Below are 19,424 nucleotides of genomic sequence, written 5' to 3'. Positions count from 1 at the left end.
TTTATCTTGTTGCGTTTTTAACTTATAAACAACTAATTACTCAGTAAAACCAAATCGTTAACCATCCCAACAATGCTGTTAAAAATAACCCTCTAAACCACTTTTACCCCATTTTCACCTTTTGAAATTTAGTTATCCACAAACAAGCTCGTGTTGATCAAACAGAAGTTGCCACGGGAAACCAGTAATAAAACTTCCGGAAAATTCATCTATCATCAATTTCACTTGTTGTCATGAAACGCTTTGCACGTAAATAACTTCAAATGGTGAGCGGTAAAGAGTTTCGCAACACTTTAAAAAAACCTCTGCCAAATGCTAAGGAAACTGATAAATCTTGTAGGGTAGTTCCAGCGTTTACAATTCAAGCGTTCCAAAAAGGTAAGTCTTGAATCTATTTGTATTGAGGGAAGACAAGGAAATTGATTAATTAGGGACTTGTGTAAATCCTCCTCCGAAATGCAACGCTTTTAAAGAAGTTGAACCCAAGGGGGGCAAGAAGTTCCGAATGAACTACAAGAGAGGAAACTTACCGATTGCTCTAGAAGCAAAAGGGGGGAAAGTTTCATGGAAGGTGATTCACTTGAGATTGCAAAATTTAGTCGAAAAGCGTTTGCTGCATTCTAGGCAGATGTTAATAAATTAGACTTCCACTACTACTTGCCGATGTTTTTCGAAGGACTTTGCGAAACTGAAAATCCATACAAATTATTTGCACAACAGGGAATTCATGATATGCTTACTCACGGAGGGCAGAAGATTTTCCCTTGCATTCCTCAGTTGATTATCCCCATAAAAGGTAAGTTTGGGCTAACAATTATTTTTTTTAATCACCGCACTTTTTAATAGACGCTCTCAAAACGAAAAACAAAGAAGTCATGTGCTCCACCCTCAAGGTGCTTCAGCATTTAGTGAGAGCCGGAGACATGATTGGCGAGGCTCTTGTTCCATATTACCGACAAATTTTACCCACATTGAATTTGTTTAAAGAAAAAAACGGCAAGTAGTTTTTTGGAGAAAATCCAGTCGCGAAACTTACAGTACTTTTTCAGTTAATTGCGGTGACGAAATAGATTACAGCCAGATGAGAGGGGATAATTTAGCAGACATCATAAACGATACCTTAGAAATATTGGAGCGATATGGAGGAGAAGACGCTTTTATCAACATCAAATACCTAATCCCTACCTATGAATCATGTATGCTGAACTAAAAAGAAAATAGATTATTACTGATTATAGTGGCATTAAATTGAAGTCAATGAGTAAATAATTTATAGAAAGACAATAGTATATTATATACCTAGGTCGAGAAGTAGGCCATTATATACCGAGCACTTCGCAGGTTATTAGTTAAAAAAAATGTATGTCCAGAACCTACACTTTTTGGATAAATATTGTAATCCGGAATTTCGCACTGTTTACTTTTTGACATAAGATGTTCCATGAGTGTTGGGTTTGGCCAATTATCGGTTATAAATTGGAAAAAACACTACTTTTACTTATGCCCAGAAAAATGTGTCCTTTTATTCCTTTCTGCAGAAACAAAAAAGGAGTAAAAACCTCGTCAACTGATTCTACATATATATATATATATTTATTTTGCTAATAAAGAAATACCGCGAACACTGTAACGACGCAAAATATTGTATCCTGGAAAAAAAACATCGGTATTTTAGGCTATTCAGGAAATCTTTGGTTGACTATTTACTCACGTTCATGAAAATCTCACTGCAACACGTATCGATTTCTGAGTCCCAAATGCACCTCACGCCTGATTTCACTCCTTGGCCCTTCCGTTCCCCAATCACCACTTGCACTATGTGTCTATATCTTTTCATTTCTATATCTAACAGAAGTAAACTTCGGATTTTAGCTACAAAATTGAAAACTAGGCTGCTTTATTTACCTTTAACTTTTTCATTTATTTCATTTGCCATTTGTATGGTCCATTTCTTTGCAATATCTGCATCATATGATTTGCCTTCTAGAGTATTGAACTGGACGTTTCGGATTATGGTTTTTACTGGCACTTCTTTAAAGCTAGGTGGAAAACAAGGGGAATTTAACAACGATGTAAATAATTTGGCTTTATTTATTTACTATTATTGCTTTCAGTAGCAACTATGTGAATTGTGTAGTGTTTGAGCAGATACTCACATGTCTTGAAAGCTTGGCTTGATCTGATACGAGTTCTGAGGCGTAACTGATTCATGACTGAGTTGCTTCATTTCTTCTACAGCGTAGCTTGAGTATATCGATCCATTTGCTTGCGATGATGGTCCCCGTATTGTTGCCTGAGAAATCGCATCTTCTGGCTCCACGTCGTCTTCCCTATCTTCAGCCATAATTCAAGTAAGATATAACTTATATTCAGTAATTTACGTTATTTTTTTCACTTCTGAGTATGAGCTATATAAACAATGTGTAAACAAAAAGTATTGAGCGAAGTGTGGTTATGTGTATTTGTTGGCACTGCAGAAGATTCGTTGTCATAGATACGCGCACAGAATATCCGGATATTCTGTGGATAAGCGATAGTTAGTTGTATGTGTGGTAGTCTAGATATATACTTTCATATGCAAGGATCTTGACAGCTCTGGCTCCGGTCACTGGCGCGCAGTTTGAAAATTTACATTTAGGGCCTTGCATTATTTTTGTAAAACAAATTGCATTAAGTTTCCTAAATGGTATTGGAAAGAGAGTTTTTAAAGTCCGTTCCCATTTGTCTGCAGCAACACTTCCCCAAATGTGTTGATGGAAAGCAAAAATGAACAAAGATTTAACATATTTTGGGGCAACGAATATTTAAAACAAATAATAAGTATATGTATTTAGTCAAATTTTACCCTCATCTATGATGATCATTTTTATTTTGCACTTTACTTTTGCTGCTGAACTTTTGAGATTCTCCTCAAGTCAGCCTTAACTGATAAAAATAGACATTGGCAGCTAGCTAGATGATTATTTCGAGTAAGTTCCTTGCTTCTAAAATATTTTAATTCGTTAGATCACGAGTGATTGTAGAAGTAGCAAGTTTAAAAAAATTAAACAATTTAAAGTCGCCGTTTCCATATACGTTTGATCGTTAAACTTTAACGTGCCAACAACCGTGTTCCACCCTGTATATGTTATGTTCTTCCACAATTATACTCTTAATCATAATTTAACATATACATTATATAAGGAAATGAGCATTGCTTGTGCCAGAAACCCATCCTAATCTTGCCTGCAAAACGAAATAAAACTGATTGGTGACTTTTTTAAATTTATTTATTTAATCTAAGTTACACCGTTCTGAACAGGGGACTCAAAGTGGGTGAATTTCTTGATAAGTTCTACATTATTAAACACGAAGGACTTGACTTTGCGGCATTTTTTTTGGATGTAGCCAATTTTGTCTTTTAGTTGTTCCTCGCTAAGTGGCAATGTTAATCGTATATTCTCTGAAACAAAATTTATTCAAGATATACGGCGTATCGATGCTAAAATGCATTTAGATATATTTTTTTAAAGCTCTATTGTGTCAATGAAGAAGCTGGGATTTTTCACACTTTCAACATAGCTGAAGATAGTCATTTTAAACAGTTCTTGCGGAAGAAGCTTTGCTTCTCAAATTCAAGAGGTTTTCCAAAAGTTAACAAAAACAAAAAATTTCTGGAATCGTCCATGGAATTGCCGTTCGGCCTTTGGGAGTCTCTGACCAGCAAGAAATTTCACAGCTTTCTTATAAGGCAGGTTTGAGATTAATGTTCACCATCCAAAATACAAATCCAGTTGAAAACTTACCCAGAGTTTTGAATTGCAAGTTTGCAAGTCTTTCCAAACATTGGCAACAATCGACGTAACAAGATTCCTTATAATTCGGGTAGTTCCAGGTAAATGTTATCAAAGGATAATGCTTTTGAATGATTTTCTTAAACTGCTCATCCCGCATTGGTTTGTCCACATTTAGATTCACGGTGGCTCTTGGGAGGTAAACGAAAAACATTTCCCACTGGCTTTCCCGCACTATGGATATCGTATCGAGTTTCCGGATTGTATCATCCATATATAAATTCAACGTTTTGAGCTTGCAAATCCTCACTTGCAGCTGCAAGTCAAATTGGCATAAGAAATAATTAATTTTCAGCCAAACTGATTTCAAGCAAAACTTACTATGCAAACCTTGTTGAAAAATAGTAGAAATATCCAGCAGTCAATAGTGAGAGTCTCCAAGTTGTAGAACATTTCCACGGAGTTTGCGAAATTCCAGCTATCAAAGTATTTGCGCGAGTTGTAGGTGGAGTAGTGAAGAGCGATGTGTTTGATGGTTGATTTGGATCTTAGGCAAGCCATCAAGAGATTGCTGAAGTTCATTTCGTTCATGTTGGCGTTTATTAAAGTGAGGCTTTCCAATCGATTTTGCTGTCTGAAACGTAGCTGATTAAGCAAAAAGTTTGAAATTTACCGTGTACTTACTTAAGGAACCGCATTAGCAGATAGCAGAGCTTTTTAAGTTGGTAAATATCGTACCACTCGTGGATCACCAGATGTTTGACTTGAACAAAGCGCTCAAATAGCAGAATCAGAAATCTTCCAACTCTCTTCACGGTTTCCTTGTGTCGCAAGCAAAACACTTTTTCACTCAGGACATACGGAACGCTCCATCCTATTTCCAGCTCTTCGATGTAGTGATGATAGTTTTGAGTGAGAAATATTACACTTGGCTCTGGAAATTGAAGATATTGATTCTCGGTTTTCAAAACTTCTAAACAAACCAAACCATTGAAATCCTCATCCACCTTAACATTAAGTTTTTTCCAAAGCGAGGGTGTTTCTACCGCATCTCTCCATCGTCTGCATGTTGAGGAGAAACTCATCTTATCACGAGAGGGGAGGAGTTTAAAAATATTCCCCAGAATTTCGTTTGGCAGGGTTGTCCAATCGGGATACTGTTGTGCCATTGTGGACACACCACTTCTGAAGGATTTTGCTCATTCTCCGGTTTGTTGGTTTAACGTGGAGTCCCTTTTGCTCAATGCCGGGCGTTAATTGCGCTTTTTCAATGATTGTACTTTAAATTTTTTTGTGCATCGAATAAATGACGGATTTGGCATAATAATCAGCTGGTTTTTTCATTGTTCATCAATCTGATTCATCCAGCGCCAGCTAGTAGTTTTTGTCAGCATCATACAGGGTTATTGAAATGTTCCGCATAGCTGTAGGATTTTTTCGAAACACTTAGCTTGAACTGGATGAGGTTTTTTGAGAGCGAACAGATATTTCACAGCTGTTTTACATTCCAATTTCAATGGAGTTTGGAATTATTCTCTGTATCATGAACACCTTTTTTTGTTTCCAGGTGACACAATGCAGCTTTCGATAAGTTGGGCTTTAAATTTTCCCTGGAAGATAGGATTGTTGACATGTATTTTATTATATATATCAGTGCATGTAATATTTATGCAATGATCAACGACGCGAAAATATCTTGATTCTGTATTGCGTTATTTCAGTTTCTTGTTTTAATACGAACGTAACAGCAAACATGTAAAACAAGTGTCGTTCTTGTGTGAATTACACCTTCTATTGCCTTGGAACGTAATTTGTTGCATTTATTGGTGTTTTCTTCTGTGAATTTATCTGTTTATTGGTGTGTATCATTCTCTCGATATTTCAAAAAAGATGAATTTTTTGAAGAACTTTGACCATCAATAGCACAGGACCCAGACATTTTTTGCTAATAAAAGTAAGGTCAGATCGTCTTCTTTTGACCCAAAGAATATCGCAGTATACTTTTGATCATGTGCTTACGGGACACCCTGTAGAACACCGTCTCTTTGGAATTTCGTTCCTCTTCGATCAGCAGCTTATCCGTAATAAGTATCTAAACTTTGACTTCCTTGAATGCACATTTTCCGCTGAAAAAAATATTTTTTTTAATGGCACAAATTCACTGTTTTGGTCCAGCTTGAAAATTTTGCTATGATTAAACAATAAGAAAGCAAACTAAACACAAAATCACATGTTCACGTGAAAGTGTTTTTCGGGCTTTGAAGCCGTGGTCCATGGGAAGCACGAAAAACATTTCTATATGTGATTTGACCGTTCGTGAAAGCCTTCATAGTCCGATACACATAAAATATTTGGTGTTTTGTAAAAATATGGATCGTTTTCTAAAGCTTAAATTCTCGATATTTGGATAAAATTTTATGTGGCGGCCACTAATTATTAGAAGCAGTTTAGAAACAATAAAAATAATAAAATTATAGCAACTGTCCACTGTCAATTCCACAGCAGATCTTCTCATAAGGTTGAAAAAAGGTTAGTAATTCTGCTATATTCGGAACTATACATCAACAGGTTTGCCCTCTTGGCTTTTTTTTGTTGCTTTTATTTAGTAACTCTTTTCCGTCAAATTGAGAGTACCATTAGAAATTTATCCATTATTTTAAAACCTTGATTAACTCTTCCTCTGGGATCTTTGTGGGTTGTTCGAACATATTTATTTTCATATATATTAAAAAAAACGTTTTTAAATAAATTTTGAGTCACATATGTACATTTGCAAAAGTTCTTATGATCGATACCCTGGAAACTTTCAATACTTTCATGTAAATATATGACTGATGACTATTTATTTAGCTTGGTTTGTCTATTACAAGAAGATAACTTCTCGCATGTTTACGATTATTTGCCCAATATTTCGGATAATAATTTCCAAACTTCGTCTTATTATGGGGAATTAATTGCATCGCCTACGTGTTCATTGAACAGTATTTTGCTAGTCATTATGGAAAAACCAGTTTCTGAAAAGGAAGAGATGTAATCAACTTGCAGACGTTTTCATCCAATCGGGGATTTTTAGCTCAATACCGGGGTAACGACAATCCATGCCTGGCAGTTTTAAATACGCAATAAATTGTCTCCTTATAAATTTGCCAATTTTGCAACAAACATGGGCTTTATTATGGAATGTAACTAGACTATGCACTGCACATCTTCTCTTGATTCTTCAAAAAACATTGAATTCATTACTCCAGCACCTAACTGACCAGCCTCGGTAATAAACAGTCAACTCGAGCGATAACTATAAACAACGCTTCTGACCTCAATCACTTTAACAATTGAACCCCGACTTAAGAACAAGCACATTGGCAATAATGCTAGTAAAAATTTTATCTGTGATTTTAGCAATTACGTTCATTAACAATGTGGCCAGTGAAATTGGATACGCAGTACCGGAGCCAAAAATCGACATTTTCGATACTAAAGGCTTTAGAGTATCCATTCCGGATGGATTCGGACTGGAACTGTTCGCTTTCCATGGGAAAATTAACGAACCCATGAATGGACTGGAGGCTGGACAGTTTTCGAAGGACATCCTGATGAAATGTGGCGATTTGTGGGTTTTTGAAGATAACACCGAAAAATTGGTGGTTGGAAATACACTTTACTATTGGTTGTTCGTTATCAGGAACAGGTTGGGGCATCGGTATGATAATGGGAAATTTGTTGTTCGAGGTAAGTGCACAGTTTACTTAAGCGTGTGGTGCGGAGTTTTCTTCTGCAGTTTGCATATTGTTGCATGGGAAATTGAATTGCGGATTTTACGCTCTGGTATTAAAAGTTTCCAATTATATCAGAAGCATTTGGTTAATTAAACTTACTACTTCATCTACTTGTTATTTCATGCAATTTTAAGATTATAAATCGAACTTCAATTATTTTTCAGACATAACTAGTTACAGTCCCTTGTCTTGCCAATCTACAGCTACCGAGCCACCTAAAGACTCTTGGATTTTCAACGACACTTACTTGAACAATTTGGAGCACAATCCTTTATTCGATGTTCGGTCACTTGAAGGACTTACTGGCTCTGTGGGTTTGAAAAAATCCGAAAAACGAGACGTTGAAATCTCTGTATGTTGTGACCTATTTTTAAACCTGTCCCATCGTCTGGTGGGTGTGGGTATTGAGAATCAGAAACTCATGGAAGAGAACCGGATTTTAACCGAGCTGGTTGAACGAGATGAGTATTCTGCCAAAAATCTGAGACTGTTTGGGAATTACCCGGAAACCTATTATCCGACTCCAAAAGACTTTGCTCAGAATCTGCTCAGAGAAAAGCTGCAACTTTACAATGTGCGAGTGGTGACAGCGAAAACCATCCCTGGAGATGGCATCAGTTTTACCGTGGAAACTCTAAGAGATAAAATTAATGTAATTTTGGCAGCGAAGTCGGGACTGATGGGTTCGAACTTCGAACTATTATGGTAGATGTTGCATGATTTGCAGGCTTTTCAATTGAAATAAACATATTGAAAATGCTTTCGTTGTTATTGTCCGGTATGCATTTATGTGCAAGATTACGCCATCGTTTGAAATTTGAAAATATCTTTTTGGGCCGCTCTTGGACAAATTGAGCTGGCGCCAATTTTACGCCACTGGATAGAGAATTAAATTCATCGTGGAAACATAGTGGGGAAAATCTTGGCAGTTTCCACGTAAAAAGCGAAAGTTCAACATATGGTCACCGTCATATGAAAAGGCCAGAAAGGGAAATGCTTCAGGAGACAAAAAAACACAGTTTAAACCTATACATATTTTTATGTATGACTTATTTTGCTTAAATATTTAAGCATTTACTAAAATGTTACAAAGGAAACCAAATAAAATGTGGGATTTTAGAAAAATCAGCAGACTTGAGCCAATTTCCCTCGTCATATCATCACTCATGCTGGACTTTATTTAAATTAAAAAATTAATATTAATTCTTTTGCATTCCAACAAGTATGGAAACGAAAAAACCATGAAAATTTTGTTGCCAATACATACACATTAGCGAGAAACACTGGAGTTATATGGACAATCCTGAAATGTGAGTGGCTCTGGTTCGAAAGCCTCTCACCACATAAATAACGGTTTAATTCTTGTTTCTAATTAAAAAAAACCCTTTACTTAAAAGACGCTTTATTTTGTTCTAAGACACCATTTGCATTTTCAGAATTACTGAATTGAGGATGTATTTTTGTGCCTTCCTTCACACAAGTCTTCTGCCTTCAAGAGCCCATTGGAAATATTGGAATGGAAAACTGGCGCCTCATTATCACTTGTATTAAAACAGCTCTTGATATGAAGCTTCAGACCTTGATTCGTGGTGAAACCTTTGCTGCATAATTTACACACATAAGGTTTTTCGCCGGTGTGTCCCCTCAAATGGACCTTGTACGGTGTCCATTGTCTGAAGTTCTTCGCACAATATCCGCAAGTGTATGGACGTTCGCCTGTATGAATTCGCTCATGATAGGTGAGAACGTACTTGTGCTTAAAGGCTTTTCCACATTCCTTGCACTCAAACGGTCTATGTTCTGTATGGGAGATTTTGTGCTTTTTTAAGTTATCACTGTCCTTAAATCCCTGTCCGCATATATCGCACAGGCATTTCTTCTCCACCGTTTTCGTTTGCTTCTTAATATGAGCCTTATCTATGTGATATTTTAGCAGGTTTAAAGTCTTAAATTCCATTCTGCATGTGTTGCACCAGAGAAGAGATGGATCATTCAAAATATCGGCTTTGTGCATGCAAATCTGGTGCCGCAGCAGTGCCTTTGCCCCGAAATACATATTTTTGCATACTATGCAGGTGGTTTTCTTGGTTTCGTCGTGTCGGAGCATGTGCTTGCGAAAATTCGCTCGATTGTTGAATGTTTTTTCGCATTTCTGGCATACATTTGTGTCCATGTGGCTGGATGTTAAATGGCTCAACAGCTTCTTGGTCGTATCGGCTTTAAAAGAACACATTGGACAGGGGATTTTATTCGCTTCCGGGTGATTTTCCATATGACAAAACAGTGCTCGAAGCGACTTGAATTTTCCCGTACATCTTAAGCAAGCGAAATTCTGCTGTTTGTGAACCGTTATGTGCTTTTCCGCTTCAGAACTGAACTGAAACTCGGCTGAACACGTTTGGCAAATATACAAATCCGATTCCTCGTCATGTTGGTACGTGTGCTCTTCGTCAGGCTCTAGAGAACCATGCTGCTTTTGATGCATCTTCAGCTCCTTTACTGTTAAGAATGTTTTAGAGCATTTACTGCATTCGCGTGGCACTCGATATGGCCTTCGTTTGGGGGCTTCAAAATTTTTCATGCCGCATTGCTGTCGATGTTTCGCCAAGAATGTCCTGGATGAATAGTTTTTGTCGCAAGTGGAACATGAATATCGCGCTGGTTTTGCTTGATTCGATACTTTTTGGCTCTTGAGTTCTGCAGCGTTTCGGGATTTTCTATAGCGGCTCTTTATTCGTAACCTAAAAAAATTATTCGTGTTAGAGCCAAAGTGGACTTTGATAGCTTGATTAAAGATTTTTAAGTTTGCTAAAACATTTGTTATGTAATATAGGTAGTATATTTTGAATTTTATATTTGTTCGTAGGGCATTAAACAGTTTTGGACCAATATAAGTTATGAATTTTCGGTACAGGTTTCTCAACACTTTAGAAAGACTCAGGTCAATGCTTCTTAAGCTTCTAATTGGTTGGTGGTTCACATACAGAAAATTATTTACGTTATACATTTGTATAATTGTAGATTCCATATAAATTGTTTGTGTCAAATATATGCGCTAGCTATATGCTATCTGTTACAAATTTTTTTATATGTATATATACAGTGAATGTGTTGAGAAAACACTTTGCAAACAATCATCATAGCTTTTAAGATTTTCAACCGTTTGCATTTTCCGAGATGCAGCTTTTATCGAAAATAGTGCGTTTTTTAACAAATTTCCAAAACGATATAAACAGAGTTCTGCAGAACATTTATACTGACAATAAGCGTTTTCAAGCAAGTTTTCTGAACAAAATTGCGACCTTAATTGCACAAATAAAACACTGATCATTTGTCTTGAAAAATCGTCTTTTGGGCATTCAAACTCTTTCAAGATTTTCAACCGATTGCAGTTTTGCGAACGAATTTTCAATGACCCGAATCGGGCCCATAGAAAAGGGTTTCTATGACCCCCATAACCCTCCTTCTGGATGCGCTCTTGTGACTGATCTACCCGATATTGGTCGTAGAAAGTTTGAAACTTTGACCGAGAAAACATGACTATTTAGACACCCTGTACAATTTTTCTTTGGTTATCTTGGAATTTTAAATTGCAAATATCACAGTGAAAAGGAAAGAGATCCGAATGAATGAATGAATGTGTACGTAATTCGGCTGAGGATAAAAAGCTTTGATGACATGTCTTGCATTCATGCTGCTTTTGCTTCGTATGCTTATTCTGATGACTAATTAAGTAAGATTTCTTTTTGAGCTTTCCCGGGCAAATTCGCCTTCGAACGGGCGCTTGCTTGAGTGACTAACCCTAATATATTTCAGGTTGCTTAAAGATAACAAAAAACGTTTAAGGCAAATATCACAATCGTACTGCTTTGCCCTTGTATTCTTGTTAAGATAATCAGTTAACTGATGTTTTAGTTTAAATTGCAAAAATTGCAAAAATCGCATTCGAAAGAGCGTTTCTCTGAACGAGTCGTTTTAATATGATGGCTCAAGCGCTTGAGGACGAAATCTCTTTCCGGGAAATTTGGCATTGGAATAGCTTTTTCCAATGCTTGCTTAAAAGACCGGTTGTCCGAATGTGTGATCAAATGCGATTTTAAAGCTTTTAACTCAAAATCAAAATTAATTCCTGGGTTTCAGTCTTTATTTATCAATTAAAATACGTTTCGGTGTATTTTTCCACCATCATCAGTTTTTTCCTGTAGCGTTGTTGCTGCTTTAAGCCTTGGCATACATTTTTAGAATTACATATTTACAGAAAATGTATGCAAGGCTTAAAGCAGCAACAACGCTACACAAAAAAACTGATGATGGTGGAAAAATACACCGAAACGTATTTTAATTGATAAATAAAGACTGAAACCCAGGAATTAATTTTGATTTGGAATTGAAACACAGTCAGGAAAGTATATACAATGAAAGCTTTTAACGTCAGAAAGGTTTCAGTACAAATTTTACAGAGACAGGGATTTGCCTTCAAATTTAATTTTTGATGGGTTTTAAAAGATTCCAAACTTGTCCCAATTAATGTATTGAGCATCGTTTGCTTTCTTTCTTATTTTACCGGTTGCAACAGCCCGTGTTCTTCGATTTTTTTTCAGGGCGTCTTGCAACTATTAAAAAGAAGACATCTAAAAATGTAGATAGTCAGCTGATAGCAGGTTGCATTTACCTACCTTGAAACGCTTTTACTAAGGCTTATATTGGTTTACAGAATAGCATTCGGTTATTTAATACTTTTCTGAGTTGCTTCTTCAGCAAAATTCATTGAAGTACCAAAAAGCTGAAATCCTCTTTCGAGCTTTAGGTGCAGATCTACGGATAATCCCGTATTCTTATCAGCTAATATTACAATCGCTTCAGGTTGCTTTGAAACTATTAATTTTCATTCTATTTCTTATATTTCACTATATTATTACATAACTGCTAAATTACACTTCATTTTCTAATAATATATCAACTGCTACAGAGATGTTTTGGAGTAACAAATTTCTATAATTGTGTCAGTTATTCGAAACAGTTAAAAAATGTTTAAACAAGTATTTCCTTAGAATTAACTTAACCAAAACCCTTAGATCCTTAGAATTAACCCAAACCTATTTTCCTCATGTTAATGAAAGTTAAGGTGCCATAAAAGGTAAAGGATTTTCTAATGGGATGATACATTGAATCAAATTTAAAAGAGCATTTGAACTCTCACTCAGATCATCATAACCCGTTACTTCTCCAGATCACAACTTTGCGTTTCTTTAAAAAAGCTCAAGTTTACATTCTTTCAACATTGTGTGGACTCAACAAGTGAAGAAACTTGACCATCAAAAGCGTCGCTTGTTTGCAGTTTCAGCTTTAAAGCGCCTTATTAATTAAATGAATCCAAAGTTGCTTTTCAACAAAATCGTGTATTCTGATGAAGCACATTTTTACGATTAATCAAAATTGTCGTTTTTGGTGTGAAAAGAATTCGCAACAGGTCTGTGAGAACAAACCTCGAACCACTGGTGAGTTGAAATTAAATCGCTGCATTGTTGAAAATAGAGCCGATTTATCGAATCTGCTTCTGTAGTCCAAGCCGAGAAGGACGAGAAGGTTGAATTATGTGTTATTCAGAACAAAAAGGACTACATTTTTGGATATCAGCCTTATTGGAAAACCCTTTATTATTTGGGATGTTAATTTATTATGTTAATGTTATGTATTGTTTGTTAATTTGTTATTTTATAAAGTCGTTTCTTATGTTCTCTAAATTGCAGGTTCGGAATGCACGGCACGACAATGTTGGAGTAATGTATCTTTCAGTTTGAATTGTATATTGCAAATATCGCATTGCAGAGGACCTTCCTCGGAATGAGTTTTCAAATGATCTTTATAGAAACGTTCAATAACAAACGTTTTATCGCATATGCTGCAGGTGTATTCCGTTAGAATCATATGATTATTTCGATGCTTAACCAGTTGGTATCTTTTCTTAAATTTAGAACTGCAAATATCACATGCATAAGGGCGTTGGTCCGAATGTGTTTTCATATGAAAAAATAATTCCGAATGTAAGACAAAGGTTTTATTGCAAATGTCACAGTTGAATTGTCTTTTTTTCGTGTGCGTGTTATGATGAATTGTTAATTGCCTGATTCGTTTAAATTTTAAACCGCAAATATCGCATTCGAAAGGGTGATTTTCTGAATGTCTGGCCAAATGAACATCTAAGTTTGATTTATCAGCAAAAAATGCCCAACAAAAATTGCACTTATATTTTTTTAGTTTAGTCCTCGCAGCTTGTGGATCTGTGGTTTGAGTGCTACTTAGATTACTGGTTAGTTCGTCTTCAGTTTTTATCAGCACCGGCAATTCTTCCTCTTCAGCTGTAATTTTCCCACCCTGCGCGTGACACTCATTTAAATGCATATTTAACTTTGACTTATTTATAAAACATCTCGAGCAAATATTACAAGAGTGTTGATTATTTATTTGAGCAGCATTCGCAGCTTGTTCATGTGCGGTTTCACTGCTACTCAGATTACTACTGGCTTCGTCTTCAGTTTTTACCCGCACAAACAAGTCCTGCTCTTCAATTTTAATTTTCCCAACTTCTGCATGACACTCATTTAAATGAATGTTAAAGTTTGACTTATTTATAAAACAAATCGAGCAAATACTACAGTAATGTTGATTTACTTGAGCAGCATTCGCAGCTTGTTCATATGTAGACTCACTACTGGCTTCGTCTTCAATTTTTACCAGGCCGGACAAGTCCTGTTCTTCAATTTTAATTTCTTCCTTTACTTGCATATAAAAGTTCGGCTGCATTCCAACGCAATATCTACAAATAAAAATTCAAAATCAGCGAAACGATTGAAGACTTAATTCTGATCTTGATGATGGGGCAAATATTTCTTCAGGTCTGTTTCAATATTTACATAATAATAATAATGAAACACCAGCTTATATTTCTTAAAAGTTTTATTAATTTTGATACCATTTTATGTTTAATCCTCAGTAAATATGTGTCGGCTACAAATAACATACTTTAATTTATTGTAAATGTATAACTAAATAGAAAAAATATAATTCAAACGAAATGTAAAAACTAAAACGGTATCCTTTTTCCCCAAGGTCTTGATCCATATGATTTTATGATATTTGGAAATTTGATAATACCATAATTTAGAAATAATACAAAAAGAACATTTTTGCGATGCAAATAGCAGATAATGCAGGAAGTAAAAGCACTAATTGCGTTCCTTAAAATCATCTAGTAACAAGTAACGCAGATTATAACAGTCATACATAGGTACTACGCCGATACTTTCACAGTCTTTTTATCAATGTTTTATGATTTATTCGAATTTTTTTGCTCAATTTGATTTTGCTTGATTCGTTGCACGGTATGTGCGTTATTAGCATGTGGGCGAAATCTACGTCTCTTTTTTAAACTTTTATTGCAAATATTACTACAAATATAGACTACCTAAAATGCCACAGTCTATTTGCAGATTGTCTAAATTATTCTGCAAAGCGAGAAGAAGCAAATAATTTGCAAATTTTCGGATTTTGTAGAGCGCCGGTAACATCGGCATGTGTTTGTTTACTTTATTACTTGTTTTAAAAATAGCGAAATACTAACCCCTTTATCAGTCTTATTCTTATTTGACGATTTTTATATCATTTCAGATTTTTTTCGGTAATGAGGACAAATCGGTAATCCGAACACACCGGGTGCATTCAATTGACCGGATTAAAGATGTTCCATATTTTCAATTCTATACAGGGTGGCCATTTTCTGAATCTTTGTACTTCGGTAACTTCTACATTTATAAAGATAAAGAATCCGTTAGATGGCAAAATTGGGCAGAATTCGATTGCCTATTCATTACTGTTTTTAAAATTTGGCTATCCGACTTGGTTCCTGAAATATCCTGAAAATGCAAGAAATCAACACTTTTTTAATTATCATATAATTCGTAAACTGTTTAAGTTATAAAAAAAGTTAAAATTGTTTGTGGTAGAAATTTTTGCGTTGAATCCAAAGTTGTACTAAGGGCAGTTTTAATTTTTTTTCTGAGCTAAACAGTTTATGTATTAAGTGATAATTAAAAAAGTGTTGATTTATTTCCTTTTCAGGATATTTCAGGAACCAAGTCGGGCACCTAAATTTTGAAAACGCTAATGAATAGGCAATCGAATTCTGCCCAATTTTGCCCATTTAACGGATTCTCTATCTTTAAAAATGTAAAAGTTACTCATACAAAGATTCAGAAAATGGCCACCCTATATTTTTATAGTTCAATTTGTTTCTTCTTTGATTGGCTGAACGAAATGTTTGGTACTATTAACATGTCGGTTTAAAGTTTTTTTCATTTTAAATGTTTTGTTGCAAATATGGCATTGAAAAGGCCGTTTGTCCGAATGCGATACCAAATGCATACGCAATCTATCGGCAGAATAGAAAATTTTAATACACATCTTACACTTGAACTCTCTTTCTTTCGTATGCTTGTTACGATGAATGTTTAAGTAGTCTTTTGACTTAAATGTTGAATTGCAAAACTCGCATTGAAATGGCCGTTGATCCGAGTGAGACTTCAAATGATAGTTGAAATTATTTAGATATAAATACGTTTTATTACAAATTGTACAGCTGTATTGCTTTTCTTTTGTATGTTTGTTTCGGTGAACATATAATTCACCTGATCTTTTGAATAACGCATTGCATATATCGCACTGAAAAGGGCGGTTATCTGAATGACTTTTCATATGATCATTTAATTTAGAGTTTCTACCAAATGCTTTATTGCAAATCTTGCACATGTGTTGGTTTCCTTTAGTATGAATATTTCGATGCTCAGTTAGGTCAGACTTTAGCTTAGATTTAAAATCGCAAAAATCGCATTCATAAAGAAGCGTGTCTGAATGCGTTTTCAAATGGTCATCTAAATTTGAAATTAACAAAGTTGTAGCACAAATCTGACAAGTGTACTGTTCATTTTTCGTGTGTCTCTTTTGATGAATCTGTAGGAACCTTTTTTGCTTATACTTTAAACCGCAAATATTGCATTGGAAAGGCCCACGGTCTGCATGGCACTTTTTTAAATGAATATTTAACTTTGATTCATTCATAAAGGATATCGAGCAAATATTACAGTTATGTTGATTTATTTCAGCAGCCTTCGCAGCTTGTTTAGATGTGTTTTCACTGCTACGTGGATCACTACTAGCTTCGTCTTCAATTTTTATCAGCACGGATAAGTCTTGTTCTTCAATTGTAATTTCTTCCTTTACTGGCATATAAAAGCCCGGTGTCATATGAAATGAATATCTATAAAGCAAATTACATAATTAGCAGAAAATATTTAAAACTTCATTCTGAACTTTAGCTAATCTACAATTATTTAAGGAGCAAACATTTATTGTTCTAATGTTTCAATCTTTACATACTTGAATAATAATAAAACACAATTAAAAATATCGAAAACTATTTTATGTCTTTTCCTCAGTAAATCATATACTGTAATTTGCTATAGATAATTCTAATATAATTAAAAATAAACGTCTCAAGATCGAGAAATAATTAGAAACGACAGTACAACCAGCACAGAATGTAGGCGTTGAAAAAGCACGGAACGCTTTAAAAACCAAAATACCAAAGATGCGAGAAGAAGACATGAGAAAACGCAAATGCAAAATAAACTGAATAAAACAATTAGGAAAAAGTGCAGAGAAACTATAAGAAAATTGGATGTCAACAAAATGCCGGGAAATTGAACCATTTCAGGCAAGATATGCCACTTTTAATGTTCGCAAGAGAGTAAAAGAAATGACAGGCGGACACAAAAAGCGGCAAGAAAGAACTTTAAGAAACGATAATAAGAAAATAATGCCAGGGACAGAAAACAAACTGGCGAGATGGAAATAATTCATCGAAACACTTTAAAACGCAAATAAGACTCAGATAATGCTTTGTCCCTGTCTTCTCTACCGGTACGAAAGCGGAAAATAGACTCACAAACAGAGAACATAATATAAGCTTATTTTCACTTCTTATTTTTTTTTTGATAAATTCGACTTTTTTTAGGCTGCTTGTTCGAAATGCCTGGCACGAGCATGTCGCCGTAATGAATCTTTAATTTTAAATGTTTTGTCGCAAAAATCGCATTGAAAAGGCCGTTTGTCCGAATGCGTAACCAAATGTCTACTCAATTTTCCCACAAAATAGAAAATTTTATTACATATCTCACACTTGTACTCTTTTTCTTTCGTATGCTTGTTTAGATGAATGTTTAAGTACTTCTTTGTTTTAAATGTTGAATTGCAAAACTTGCATTGAAATGGCCGTTGATCTGAGTGAGAGTTCAAATGATATCTGAAATTCCTTAGAAATAAAAACGTTTTATTACATATTTCACAGCTGTACTGTTTTTCTTTTGTATGTGTGTTTCGATGAGCGTTTAAGTTGCCTTTTGATTTAAATGTTGAATTGCAAAACTCGCATTGATGTTTCCGTTGATCTGAGTGAGAATCCAAATGCTCTTTTAAACTGTGTGGATGTAGAAACGTTAGATTACAAATCTTACATCTGTACTGTTTTTCTTTTGCATGATTATTTCGGTGAACAGTTAAATTACTTTTTCTTTTGAAATCCGAATTGCAAATATTACATTTAAAAGGACCTTTATCTGAGTGAGTTGTCAAATGAGAATCTAATTGTGCTTTTATAGGAAATGTTTTGTAACAGATATTGCACGTGTATTGATTTGCATTAGCATGAATATTTCGATGTTCAGTTAGGTCAGACTTTAGCTTGCATTTAAAATCGCAAAAATCACATGCATAAAAGAGAGTGTCTGAATGCGTTTTCAAATGGTCCTCTAAATTAGAATACAACAAAGTTTTACTACAAATCTGACAAGTGTACTGTTCATTTTTCGTATGTTTCTTTTGATGAATCTGCAGGTACCTTTTTTGCTTACACATTAAACCGCAAATATTGCATTGGAAAGGCCCACCTTCTGCATGACACTCATTTAAATGACTATTTAAATTTGACTTATTTATAAAACATCTCGAGCAAATATTACAGGAGTGTTGATTTATTTGAGCAGCATTCACAGCTGGTTCATATGTAGTTTCACTGCTTCTTCGATCACTACTGGCTTCCTCTTCCATTTTTACCAGCGCAGGTAAGTCTTGCTCTTCAATCGTAATTTCTTCCTTTACTTGAATATAAAAGTCCGCCTTCATACCAACTGAATATCTAAAAATCAAATTACATAATTAGCGAAAAATATTCTTCAGAAGACTTCATTCTGAACTTATCAGCGCATCTTTAGCTAATTGAATAATAATAAAACACCAGCTTATATTTCACAATAGTTTATTCATTCAAAACATCGAAAATATTCACATAGTGAATCACATACTTTATTGAACTATAGATATTATAATATAATTAAATCTAAATGCCCGATAAGAAAATAAACGTCTTAAGATCGAGAAAGAATTAGAAACTACAATGCAACCAGCACAGAATGTAGACGATGACAAAACATGGAATGCTTTAAAAATTAAAATACCAAAGATGCAAGACGAAAACATTAGAAAACGCAAATTGAACCATTTCAGGCAAGAGACGAGAGCAAAAGAAATGACAGGTGGACACAAAAAGCGACAAGAAACAATTTTAAGAAAAAATAATAACGAAATAAAGCCAGGGACAGGAAACAAACTTGCGAGATGGAAATAATTCCTCCAAACACTTTTCGACGACAATAGACCTTGTGATCGACCACCCCCAGACAATGAGATCAATGAAAAAGGACAAGAAATAACCAAAGAATAAGTTACTCATGCAATAAAGACACAAAAAAATGGAAAATCTGGC

At 34.9% G+C, this 19,424-nt stretch overlaps 5 protein-coding genes across 5 annotated transcripts; 2 read left to right on the top strand and 3 right to left on the bottom strand.

Moving 5' to 3' along the window:
* The first annotated feature begins 166 nt into the window (after positions 1 to 166).
* On the top strand, positions 167 to 1,235 carry LOC125504096 (parkin coregulated gene protein homolog). The gene is made up of 5 exons (XM_048665459.1): positions 167 to 378; positions 432 to 571; positions 625 to 796; positions 847 to 996; positions 1,050 to 1,235. Exons 1-5 carry the CDS (start codon positions 264 to 266, stop codon positions 1,208 to 1,210), a joined length of 738 nt encoding a protein of 245 aa, XP_048521416.1. The 5' UTR covers positions 167 to 263; the 3' UTR covers positions 1,211 to 1,235.
* A 330-nt stretch (positions 1,236 to 1,565) lies between these two features.
* LOC109538117 (dynein light chain Tctex-type protein 2B) lies at positions 1,566 to 2,493 on the bottom strand. The gene is made up of 4 exons (XM_019905206.2): positions 2,157 to 2,493; positions 1,906 to 2,039; positions 1,712 to 1,845; positions 1,566 to 1,649 (listed from the first exon to the last, which is right to left on the bottom strand). Exons 1-4 carry the CDS (start codon positions 2,342 to 2,344, stop codon positions 1,602 to 1,604), a joined length of 504 nt encoding a protein of 167 aa, XP_019760765.2. The 5' UTR covers positions 2,345 to 2,493; the 3' UTR covers positions 1,566 to 1,601.
* A 758-nt stretch (positions 2,494 to 3,251) lies between these two features.
* On the bottom strand, positions 3,252 to 5,643 carry LOC125504097 (F-box only protein 39-like). Its single transcript, XM_048665460.1, has 5 exons — positions 4,762 to 5,643; positions 4,458 to 4,707; positions 4,155 to 4,407; positions 3,786 to 4,089; positions 3,252 to 3,442 (listed from the first exon to the last, which is right to left on the bottom strand). The coding sequence occupies exons 1-5, from the start codon at positions 4,940 to 4,942 to the stop codon at positions 3,279 to 3,281; spliced, it is 1,152 nt and encodes a 383-aa protein (XP_048521417.1). The 5' UTR covers positions 4,943 to 5,643; the 3' UTR covers positions 3,252 to 3,278.
* Positions 5,644 to 7,066: 1,423 nt separating this feature from the next.
* On the top strand, positions 7,067 to 8,309 carry LOC109538053. Its single transcript, XM_019905093.1, has 2 exons — positions 7,067 to 7,502; positions 7,714 to 8,309. The coding sequence occupies exons 1-2, from the start codon at positions 7,142 to 7,144 to the stop codon at positions 8,256 to 8,258; spliced, it is 906 nt and encodes a 301-aa protein (XP_019760652.1). The 5' UTR covers positions 7,067 to 7,141; the 3' UTR covers positions 8,259 to 8,309.
* A 678-nt stretch (positions 8,310 to 8,987) lies between these two features.
* Positions 8,988 to 18,797, bottom strand: LOC109538043 (zinc finger protein 3 homolog; the record flags this gene model as incomplete). Its single annotated transcript, XM_048665458.1, has 4 exons — positions 8,988 to 10,290; positions 13,794 to 13,924; positions 14,222 to 14,366; positions 18,501 to 18,797. Coding segments are annotated over 4 exons (1,876 nt in total), but the record flags the coding sequence as incomplete, so codon positions are not given.
* Between the last annotated feature and the right edge of the window lie 627 nt (positions 18,798 to 19,424).

Source organism: Dendroctonus ponderosae, unplaced genomic scaffold, assembly GCF_020466585.1.
Source record: "Dendroctonus ponderosae isolate FM_Combo_2020 unplaced genomic scaffold, Dpon_F_20191213v2 Dpon_F_20191213_389, whole genome shotgun sequence".
Taxonomy (NCBI): Eukaryota; Metazoa; Arthropoda; class Insecta; order Coleoptera; family Curculionidae; genus Dendroctonus; species Dendroctonus ponderosae.
This window is presented reverse-complemented; position numbering and strand designations above follow the sequence as displayed.

What these genes read in the sequence shown, in the direction of transcription:
- LOC109538053 (XM_019905093.1), top strand. Translation starts at nt 7,142, where the DNA reads ATGCTAGTAAAAATTTTATCTGTGATTTTAGCAATTACGTTCATTAAC. An exon ending in TGGGAAATTTGTTGTTCGAG is followed by an intron (nt 7,503 to 7,713) that starts GTAAGTGCACAG and finishes ATTATTTTTCAG; the next exon opens with ACATAACTAGTTACAGTCCC.
- LOC109538117 (XM_019905206.2), bottom strand. Translation starts at nt 2,344, where the DNA reads ATGGCTGAAGATAGGGAAGACGACGTGGAGCCAGAAGATGCGATTTCT. An exon ending in AATAAATGAAAAAGTTAAAG is followed by an intron (nt 1,846 to 1,905) that starts GTAAATAAAGCA and finishes TACTTCTGTTAG; the next exon opens with ATATAGAAATGAAAAGATAT. An exon ending in GCAGTGAGATTTTCATGAAC is followed by an intron (nt 1,650 to 1,711) that starts GTGAGTAAATAG and finishes TTTTTTTTCCAG; the next exon opens with GATACAATATTTTGCGTCGT.
- LOC125504096 (XM_048665459.1), top strand. Translation starts at nt 264, where the DNA reads ATGGTGAGCGGTAAAGAGTTTCGCAACACTTTAAAAAAACCTCTGCCA. An exon ending in GGGGGAAAGTTTCATGGAAG is followed by an intron (nt 572 to 624) that starts GTGATTCACTTG and finishes GCTGCATTCTAG; the next exon opens with GCAGATGTTAATAAATTAGA. An exon ending in GTTGATTATCCCCATAAAAG is followed by an intron (nt 797 to 846) that starts GTAAGTTTGGGC and finishes ACTTTTTAATAG; the next exon opens with ACGCTCTCAAAACGAAAAAC.
- LOC125504097 (XM_048665460.1), bottom strand. Translation starts at nt 4,942, where the DNA reads ATGGCACAACAGTATCCCGATTGGACAACCCTGCCAAACGAAATTCTG. An exon ending in GGTGGATGAGGATTTCAATG is followed by an intron (nt 4,708 to 4,761) that starts GTTTGGTTTGTT and finishes TTCAATTTCCAG; the next exon opens with AGCCAAGTGTAATATTTCTC. An exon ending in TTTTCAACAAGGTTTGCATA is followed by an intron (nt 4,090 to 4,154) that starts GTAAGTTTTGCT and finishes TTTGACTTGCAG; the next exon opens with CTGCAAGTGAGGATTTGCAA.